Below are 11,041 nucleotides of genomic sequence, written 5' to 3'. Positions count from 1 at the left end.
TATATATATATACACACATATATATATATATATACACACATATATACATATATATACACATATATATATATATACACACATATATATATATATACACATATATATACATATACACACATATATATACATATACACACATATATATATACATATACACATATATATATACATATACACACATATATATACATATACACACATATATATATATATACACACATATATATATATATACACACATATATATATATATACACACATATATATATATATACACACATATATATATATATATATATATACACACATATATATATATATACATACACACATATATATATATATACATACACACATATATATATATATACACACATATATATATATATATATATATATATACACACATATATATATATACACACATATATATATATATACACACATATATATATATATATATATATATATATATGTGGGTGTGTGACATATGTTACCCCCATTATGTGATAATTAAGCATGACATAACTGCAAACTATTCCTTTTAAAAACCCTATTAACTCAACCAATAATTTGGATCGCGTTTTACAATAATTGTAGCAACTTTAACTTCTGACCTCTGTACAAACTGACACTGACCTTTGTCACCATTCTTGTTGTTTTTACCCTATAACTCCATAACATTCAGTCATAGATAGTCCAAACTATACCTTTTTGGAATATTTATGTTCAGACAAATAATGTGGTATAGCTTTCAGTATGATTGGACCATTTTAAAATTTTGACCACTGTGTAATTCTTCAACTGACCCCTATCAGGCTGCCGTTTTTTTCAAAGAGTTCACGTTTGAGGAGTATTTGTGCCAAATTTGGTGCTTGTATCACCATTTGAAGGATTCCTCTCTAAATATTATGTTATCTGCTACACTAGTCTTACATTTCTGATTTGAACCCCACACCAGCCCCCCCTACTAAGGGCCCTGTCCCACTGGCGTTTAGGAGGATTTGCACATGAAATGACGAGACAAAAGCTGAGTGTCCGCAACAAAGGTGGGTGGAAATGACAAATGTCCCGGGGTGGATCAGCGAATACATGAGGAAGAAAAGCAGATATAACAGGGAACAGAAGCGAAGGCGACCACGGAGGCGACCCCATGAGGGGCAGAGCGGCCGTGATGCACTCGCTTCATCCGTGCCCACTCTGTCTGCATGCGTGACATACCATTTGCGACTGTGATGTGGCCGTGCTGGGCACGCGTCATATCTGTTTTGCACGCTGTCCCGGTCCGCTGCCAAGCCGCACCAATCTGTCAGTTGCGGATATCAGCGGCTGACAGGGGATATGCGACGCATTGGTTGTGTATGTCCTGCGTATGTCTTCAGTATGTGTTCAGGCAGTGGTGCGGATCTCATCCGCAGCAGGATTTTTGAGCGGCTCAAAAATCCTGGCTGCGGACATGCGTGCCTCTGCGGATGATCACGGACGTGTTCGGATGGCGGCCGACTCATACAGGAATGTTACACGGTTATTGCGGTTGTTTGGCGGATGTGGGCCACTTTTGTGCGCATTCCATCCGCAAATCCTCCTAAATGCCAGTGGGACAGGGCCCTAAAACGCCTTTTGACACCCACCAATGTGTCCGGGAAATTCGGAAGGGCCGCGCGCACGTCGGTGTCATTGCATGGCCACGGAGTTACGGAGAAGAATGAAGCTCATCCACATAAAAAGCTTCACTGAGCAGTTGTAGCAGCATAAATCGGGCTTCAGGATTTTAAGGTACCTCTCCGCAGTGGACTTAGAGTGACTCTACCAAATGTAATCTTTTCAATGCGCATAATGCCCGGCGGGGGCGGAGTTAGCCTATTTTTAGAGGTGCTCAAGCACCCCTAAATATATTTTAAACACCCCTAATATATATATATATATATATATATATATATATATATATATATATATATATACTACTGTTTTTTTAAATAACCTATTTCAAGCATTATGCCAAAATATGTATTACAAGAACTCATCTCCCCTTCTTGGGCAAATGGTTCAATCCACGAAGTGCACCTACATTCATCTCTCTCTCTGCTCTGACATGTGTTTGTGTCGCGTGGTGCTGCTGCGGGTGGCGCTCATTTAGCAGAGGCGCTGTCCTGTGAGTGCTGGTGGTGGTTAACCTCGCCCAGCCACGCTGTCAAGTGATTTTTACGAGGTATTTATTCACAGTTTATGTCTCTGAATGTGAAGAGCAAGTGCAACTTTCTGAAAAGTGCTTCTTTTACTCACCTAGATACCTATTGCAAAACACAGTATATTGCTCTACAAATTAGTGCGCGCTGTGCGTGGTCAAATGTAAGACTGATTTAATGTTGTCTTTTTTTTTTTCAACTAAATCTTCTTGTCAGCTACTAAATGGTGCTGCCCTTCAATCTGTGTAGCTTCCATGAACAAATCACTCTCCTACATCAAATACCATGTACACAGATCTGACCTTAAATGCTTAGTTAAGGTCCTTAACTAAGCATTTCAGAATTAAGAGAGTAAACTTTACCACAAAGTTTAATGCACAGCATGATAATAAGTGAATAATTTAAATTCCTGCTAAAAAGATATAAATCATAAACCTCATTTGTATTTTTATTTGTTGGCAGTAAGTGGCAAACCAAGCCTGCAGTGCAGTGATGGATATCAGAGCATTTTTTTCAAAAGCAAAGAAAGCTTCAGGTGAGGTTTGTGCACTCTATAGACCTTATGTGATAGTAGATCTGGACATTGAGAATAGCAAAGGATGGAAAGTGAAGCAAAGGGTAAATTGAATATGTGTATCAGACTGTGGAGGTGTCTTGTGTTACTGGTGTTTTGGTATGAATTCTGACTTTTAAGTCACACATTTTTATTTTTCTTACTTTTAAGGACTTCATTAGATCTTGTCTGTCCTTTCTATGCTTTGCTGTTAATTCAATAAATAATTCATATTCATATATTTCTTATCCTGAACCCATTTATGTGCAGTGTACCATCTGTGTTCTCCATCCAGCCTTACAGTGGAGTGCTGCTGTCGCTGTGCTAAACCAGGTCCTCCTGCACACGGCACTAAACCTCACTGATCATAACAATTGCAACTACTGTATTTTTATGACTTACAACGTGGATGTGCGTGCTGCCAGAAAAACCGAGACATCAATCAGTTTGAAAAGTAAAACACAATCTAAGTAATGCCTAAAACTGTCTAAATGTAATTGAAAAGTGATACCAGGGTGAGTGTTCTGTACTAAGTACTGTGACATAATAATCTGTTAAGATGAAATAAAAAAATCTTCAATAACTATAGGCTCATAAGACTATTATAAAAACAAGGATAATATACTGTACTCAGCCTCTGAATATTTCAGACCTGCTCCTAAGTTGCAATTACTATTTGCCCTCACCACATTAGGAGATTGAATTATTTGTTATATAAACTGCACCAGAATGCAGGAATTTTATGTATGGACCGTTATCCATTGCTAATATATGTTGTTTTTTTATCATTTTGTCAATGAATGCAGCTTTTACAAGCAATGTTTTCACTCTGAAATCATGGGAAATTGTATTTCTGGACAACTAGATTTTAAAAATGTGCTAAGCACCCCTAAAACTGGAAGTCTAAAATCGCCTCTGGTTCAGACAGAAAGTTTTGACCCGGATATGAATGAGACAGGTCCCGATTCAAGTTCAGGCGTTTAATTTGGGAAATACAGTTACATATGTGCAACCTCATATATTGCGCCATCTGATTAAATAAAAGAAGAAAACAGACCTGTGTTGGCTCCTGTCACTATGGCAGTTTTCCCGTTCAGCCGCACGTTGCAGGATTGCGGGTCCCAGTTGCCTTTGCGCTTCTGGCGCACGATAAGCGCCAGAAGCGCCGCCGTGGAAACAACCCAAACCGGGTGATAAAATATATCTGCCCAGCTCATCATGCCGACGGGAAATGAATGAAGGCTGGCAGGAGGCGAAACACGACTCCCCCTGTGCGCTGGAAGGCGGCGTGTGTAAAGCACATCTGCACGACCGCTGTCCTGCAGGTGAGGGGGGCGGGGCTCACGGTTCACTAAATCGTATGAGAAACGTAGAAAAGCAAGTGACACTAGCTTCTAACCTCGGGAGGGTAGACAAGAAGCTACAACTTTATTTTTTCCAGCAGGTGGCTGAGAAAGCGAGGCTTAGGACCGCAGTGAAGTTAGTTTTACGTTGGATAGTCGACAGACATTCGCTCCGGTTTACCCTCTTCTTTACTGCGGGTAAACGTCCTCTTCGCTCCAGTTAAACCTCTTCTTTGCTCCGGCGACAGAGTGACTCTGAGCAATCCAACATTTCAAGTGCGCCCGTATTGCAGACGTTACAGTAAACAAGCGGAGATAGTAGACGGCTACGTCGAGTGTCAATTTCCTGTTTTCAAACTAAAAAGGTGGGATATTCAAACCAGATATACTGTGTTTAAAGCTATTGAGCGAAAATGCTAATGTTTACATTTAAAATTAATTAAAAATATGAACTGATTTAAAATTCAAAAACAAGAGGTGTATCTCATGCAGTGAAGCACAATGATTCCACACTGATGTGATCACAGTACTCCACTCCATTTTATTAATTTTTATATGTAAATATTAGCATTTAGCTCAATAGCTTCCAGGTCATGTGATTAATTGACTCAAAATCAGTGTGGAATCACAGTACTCCACTGGCTGCATGAGATACACCTCTTGTTTTTACATTTTAAATCTATTCATATTTTTAATTAATTTTTATATGTAAATATTAGCCTTTTAGCTCAATAGCTTCCAGGTCATGTGATCAATTGACTCAAAGTCCATGTGGAACCATAGCGCTCCACTGGCTGCATGAGATACACCTCTTGTTTTTGCATTTTAAATTGGTTTATATTTTTAATTAACTTTAAATGTAAACATTAGCATTTTCACTCAACAGCTCCTCAATAGCTTTAAACAGTATCTCTGGTTTGAATATCCCACCTTTTTATTTTGAAAACAGGAAGTTGGTACTCGATGTAGCCGTCTACTATCTCCACTTGTTTATAGTGCAGCAGATAAGTGAAACAATCATGCAAATGGTGATAAAAGCATCAGATTCTGCAGAAATAGTCCTCAGACACTACTCTTTTGAAAAAACTGATTGGCCACTTGACTTTTCAATCAGTGGTCAGGTAGGGGTCAACTGAAGAATTACACAGACGTCAAAATTAAAAGATGCTCCAATCATATTGAAAAATATTCCACATTATTTGCCTGATCATAAAGATTACAAAAAGGTATAGTTTGGACTATCTGTGACTGAATTCTATGGAGTTACGGGATAAAAACAGCAAGAATGGTGTCAGTGTCATTTTGTACAGGTAAGTTGCTCCAATTTTGTTAAAAAGTGATGCAAATTATTGGTTGAGCTAATAGGATTAATCAATGGAATAGTGTTGACAGTGTTGAATGCTTGGTCTCCAAAGTAAAGGTCAAATAAGGTCTACGTCTACTGGATTCTATGACATGTGACATGTTACCCCGTAACGTGATAAGTAAGGATGATACATGGTCCAAACTATTCCTTTTTAAAACCATGTTAACTCAACTAGTGTTAACTTTCACTGTTGCTGCACTTTGTGTCAAATCATAGTGATTTCGTATATCATACTGATGTGACAATATTGAGATATGGTAATTTAGCCATAAAAATGCTTAAAGTGGGAGTGGGTTAAGAGGGCTGTAATTAGGGGGGTCAGCTGAAAAGCAAAAAAAAAAAACAAAAAACAAAAATGCTTAAGGGGGGGGGGGGTATGTGGGGCAGAGCCCCTCCAGAAGATGAAAGGCAAAATAAGGAAAATGCTTAAAAAGGTGGGGTGGAAAGGTTTTAGTCATGCTCATGCTCCCAAGAATCATTTTACTGAAAAAAGTTTGAAGGACCTCAATGACATAGTGAGATGCTGACGAGCTTTGCTTGTTCATGTCCACGACATATGCATATTTGTTGTGTGGGCCACCAGAAGAGGAGGTACTGCTGGCCCACCACCAGAGGGCGCCCTGCCTGAAGTGCGGGCTTCAGGCACGAGAGGGCGCTGCCACCATGGACACAGCCGGGGGTGACAGCTGTCACTCATTATCTCTTGACAGCTGTCACCCATCTACACTACACCATCTCACTCCATAAAGACCGGACGTCATCTCCACCTCATTGCCGAGATATCATCTACCTGTGAAGGTAATATTCTCTGCTGTATCTGAACTTAACACTGAGCTTTATAGTCTGAACTTCTTTGCAGCCGTTTTCCTGTGGGTGTTGCCTTATCTGTGGGATTGGTGTTTTGGTGTGATCAGCGACGGCTTCGCTTCACACCCCAACCAGATAAGTGGTTAACAGGAGCTGCACGAGTGTGTGATTAGAGGTGGAGGTGACTTTCCACCTTCTGACTGTTTTTGTTACTGGGTGTGCACACACCCACATCTCACTGTTTGTGCTCCTCGCCAGCAGTACCAGATCCGACAGTCGGGGACGGTGATCACCTGGGAATTCGGGACTTGGCGGCTCCAGTATTCACCAGGTTCGGTGACGGCGGAAATCGTGTGGTTCCGGCTCTTCTCAGGACAGACGTCTTCTATCCTCGAGCCTGCCCACACGTCACCTTTGTGTATTGACTGCTATCAGATTCTGAGATTGTCTGTATATTTGTTGTGCACATTCACAACATTAAATTGAAACTTAACTTAACTTTAAACTGTTGTGGGTCCGTGTCACTACACTTTCCCCAACAGGATATCTCGGCCAACATCATGGATCCCGAGGGGCGTCAACCATCTGTTGGACAGCCAATGGAAGAGCAGGGTGTGCAGGCGTCGGCTGGAGGCGTGATTGGTGAGTTGCAGCACATCCTCACCGCCTTTACCGCTCGGATGGACCTGATAACCGAGCAAAACGTCATCCTTAATCGCAGGATGGAGGCTCTCACCGCGCAGGTGGAAGCGCGCGCTCAGGGCGCTGCTGCAGCTCCTCCTCCTGCCGACCCGGTGCCGAATACAGACATTCCACTGGTCGTTCAACGACCCCCCCCCCCACTATCCCCTGAAGCATACATAAGCCCCCCAGAGCCGTACGGAGGTTGTGTGGAGGCATGCGCGGACTTTCTTATGCAGTGTTCGCTCGTCTTTGCACAACGTCCCGTGATGTACGCGTCTGACGCCAGCAAGGTGGCTTACGTGATTAATTTGCTTCGAGGTGAGGCACGCGCTTGGGCTACAGCGCTTTGGGAACAGAGTTCACGGCTCCTCGACTCTTATACTGGGTTTGTGAGGGAGCTCAGAACTGTTTTTGATCACCCTAACAGAGGCGAAACCGCGTCTACCGTGCTGCTGTCAATGAGACAGGGGCGCCGCAGCGCAGCTGAATATGCAGTCGACTTCCACATCACAGCTGCGAGATCCGTCTGGAATATGACTACGCTCCGCGCCGCCTTCATAAACGGACTGTCATCGGTCCTGAAGGAGCACCTGGTGGCTAAGGAGGAACCGCGGGATTTGGCTGAGCTTATCGATTTGGTTATACGATTGGACAATCGGTTAGAAGAATGCCGACGGGAGCGAGGCGAAGGGCATGGTCAGGCACAAGCCGTCCCTCTTCCTCCCGGGTCCGAAAGAGAGCCGTCTTCCCCACGCTCCACAGCCACAGCGCTCCGTGTGGCTACAGCTCCCCCTGCTGACGGTGCTAGGGACACGAGCAGGGTCACATTCAGACAGAGGAGGCTGGTCCGCGGGGAGTGTTTTGTCTGCGGCTCGAGTGAGCATCAGCAGAGAGACTGCCTCAAACGGTCAAAACACAAACGCCCGCCCTTAGAGACTGGGCTGAGGGGGGGGTCAAAACATTCACGTGGGTCATACACATCTGTCAACACGACTCCCAGTTAAAATCCTGAGCGGGGATTTAACCCTTCAAGCCCCAGCACTGGTGGACACGGGGTCAGAAGGGAATCTGCTGGATAGCAGATGGGCAAGGGAGGTAGGGCTCCCTCTGGTGGCGCTTTCTTCGCCAGTGAAGGTGCGAGCACTAGATGGCACTCTTCTCCCTTTCATCACACACAAGACACTACCTGTAACCCTGGTAGTGTCTGGGAATCACCGGGAGGAGATTGAGTTTTTTGTAACTCCTTCTACCTCCCGCGTGATTTTGGGCTTCCCATGGATGATTAAACACAATCCCCGGATTGATTGGCCGTCTGGGGTTGTGACTCAGTGGAGCGAAACCTGCCACCGGAAGTGTTTAGGTTCCTCGGTTCCTCCCAGTGTAAATGCTAATGAGGAGGCTAAAGTCCCTCCCAATCTGACGGCGGTGCCGGTTGAGTACCACGACCTTGCTGACGTCTTCAGCAAGGATCTGGCGCTCAACCTTCCCCTGCACCGTCCGTACGATTGTGCCATTGATTTGGTCCCGGGCGCTGAGTACCCGTCCAGCAGGCTGTACAACCTCTCACGTCCTGAGCGCGAATCAATGGAGACCTACATCCAGGACTCATTAGCCGCCGGGCTGATCCGGAATTCCACCTCCCCGATGGGTGCAGGTTTCTTTTTTGTGGGCAAGAAAGATGGCGGACTCCGTCCATGCATTGATTACAGGGGGCTGAACGACATAATGGTTCGTAATCGATACCCTTTACCCCTGTTGGATTCAGTGTTCACGCCCCTGCATGGAGCCCAAATTTTCACCAAACTGGACCTTAGGAATGCGTATCACCTGGTTTGGATCCGGAAGGGAGATGAATGGAAGATGGCATTTAACACCCCATTAGGTCATTTTGAGTACCTGCTCATGCCATTCGGCCTCACTAACGCCCCCGCGACATTCCAAGCTTTGGTTAATGACATCTTGCGGGACTTCCTGCACCGATTCGTCTTCATATATCTGGATGACATACTCATCTTTTCCCCGGACCCTGAGACTCATGTCCAGCATGTACGTCAGGTCCTGCAGCGGTTGTTGGAGAACCGGCCGTTTGTGAAGGGCGAGAAGTGTGAGTTTCACCGCACCTCTTTGTCCTTCCTGGGGTTCATCATCTCCTCCAACTCCGTCGCCCCTGATCCGGCCAAGGTTGCGGCGGTGAGAGATTGGCCCCAACCAACAAGCCGTAGGAAGCTGCAACAGTTCCTCGGCTTCGCAAATTTCTACAGGAGGTTCATTAAGGGCTACAGTCAGGTAGTTAGCCCCCTGACAGCCCTGACCTCTCCAAAAGTCCCCTTCATCTGGTCGGATCGGTGTGAAGCCGCGTTCAAGGAGTTGAAACGCCGGTTCTCGTCTGCACCAGTTCTGGTGCAGCCCGACCCTAGCCGCCAGTTTGTGGTTGAAGTGGACGCCTCTGACTCAGGGATAGGAGCCGTGCTATCCCAGAGCGGAGAGACCGATAAGGTTCTTCACCCGTGTGCCTACTTTTCTCGCAGGTTGACCCCAGCTGAACGGAACTATGACGTCGGCAATCGAGAACTCCTTGCGGTGAAAGAGGCTCTTGAGGAGTGGAGACACCTGTTGGAGGGAGCGTCTGTGCCTTTCACGGTTTTCACTGACCATCGGAACCTGGAGTATATCAGGACCGCCAAGCGGCTGAACCCCAGGCAAGCCCGCTGGTCACTGTTCTTCGGGCGTTTTGACTTCCGAATCACCTACCGCCCCGGGACCAAGAACCAGAGATCGGATGCCTTGTCCCGGGTGCATGACGATGAGGTCAAGACTGAGCTGTCGGATCCACCGGAGCCCATCATTCCGGAGTCCGCTATCGTGGCCACCCTCACCTGGGACGTGGAGAAGACCGTCCGGGAGGCCCTGGCACGGAGCCCGGACCCCGGAACAGGGCCGAAGAACAGACTCTACGTCCCACCAGAGGCAAGAGCTGCTGTCTTGGATTTCTGTCACGGTTCTAAGCTGTCCTGTCATCCGGGGGTAATAAAAGTTAAGAGTTTACTTTAGGAGGTGGTGCTCTAGTGGTTAAGTGGTGGGCTTTAGACCAAAGGATCCTTAGTTCAAACCCCTGTCTGGCCAGAAAATCATTAAGGGCCCTCAGGGAAGGTGTAGTAAACTCCTGGCATGGCAGCACCCTGAGATTGGTGTGAATGTGAGGCATCACTGTAAAGTGCTTTGCGCTTCTGATATAGATAGAAAAGTGCTGTAATAAATGAAGTCCATTTATATTGTTCACCTATGATCATTAATCATTTAACACTCAGTCAGTGATGAAGGTTATTGAGATGATTTAAAGTTTTTAATTTAATTTTTGTATTGCACATATCTCTATTTTTGTTTTCAGTAATTGTTTAAAAATAGTTTTATGTTGCTCTTCTTTACTGCAGTGAATATGTGAAGTAATCTGCAATAATTGTTTTGAAAATCCTGCACAAATAAAATTCTTATTCTTAAAAGTATTCTTTTTTCCAACTTATTTTGGCAGAACAATCTTTTATACTATATTTCACCCTTAGGCGCCACCCACTGGCCACAAGCTATAAGCCTTCTGCTGATAATTCCACATAAAAAAAACAAAAACAAAAACCGAGAAACAGTGAATCAGTGCTTGTAAAGACTTCATTGTAGAACAGATTCTTAACCCTAAAGTTCAGTTATACATATTAAAATGAGCTGTTGAGCCAAAATAAAGGATGACCTCTGAGTTTTTTAAAGTTACATCACAATGACATTTTTTACCATACATTTTTGACGAGCTGCTCAAAGACAACGAAGAAGCAGAAGAAGACGATGAAGAAAAAGAAGGCAAGTAATGATGATGCAAATCATTTGTTTTAACTAAACCTTATTTAGCACCATGGCATTGGCTAATAAAATGAAAGCATTTATACAGGTTTCATGTGACCTCAAAGTAAAAACCTCCCACTAATTAAATTAACCATGCTAATTAAACACCTTATTGCACTCTTATTGCTGTTCGCTTTTGTTGACACAGACCTGAATGTTGACTAACTGTCCCCAGGTAGCCTGTCTCCTCTTGATCAAACAAACATCCCTC

At 44.2% G+C, this 11,041-nt stretch overlaps 1 protein-coding gene across 1 annotated transcript in view; it reads right to left on the bottom strand.

The window, feature by feature from the left end:
* Positions 1 to 3,999, bottom strand: part of zgc:64106 (uncharacterized protein LOC393348 homolog) — a 74,348-nt gene extending 70,349 nt beyond the window's left edge. Inside the window, exon 1 of the mRNA XM_034167099.1 lies at positions 3,797 to 3,999. Within this exon, the coding sequence (XP_034022990.1) occupies positions 3,797 to 3,959 (163 nt within the window). The 5' untranslated portion in view covers positions 3,960 to 3,999. The remainder of the gene's footprint in view (positions 1 to 3,796) is intronic.
* Between the last annotated feature and the right edge of the window lie 7,042 nt (positions 4,000 to 11,041).

Source organism: Thalassophryne amazonica, chromosome 3, assembly GCF_902500255.1.
Source record: "Thalassophryne amazonica chromosome 3, fThaAma1.1, whole genome shotgun sequence".
NCBI classification, from domain to species: Eukaryota; Metazoa; Chordata; class Actinopteri; order Batrachoidiformes; family Batrachoididae; genus Thalassophryne; species Thalassophryne amazonica.
Note: the sequence above shows the minus strand (reverse complement) of the source record. Positions and strands in the feature narration are given on the sequence as shown.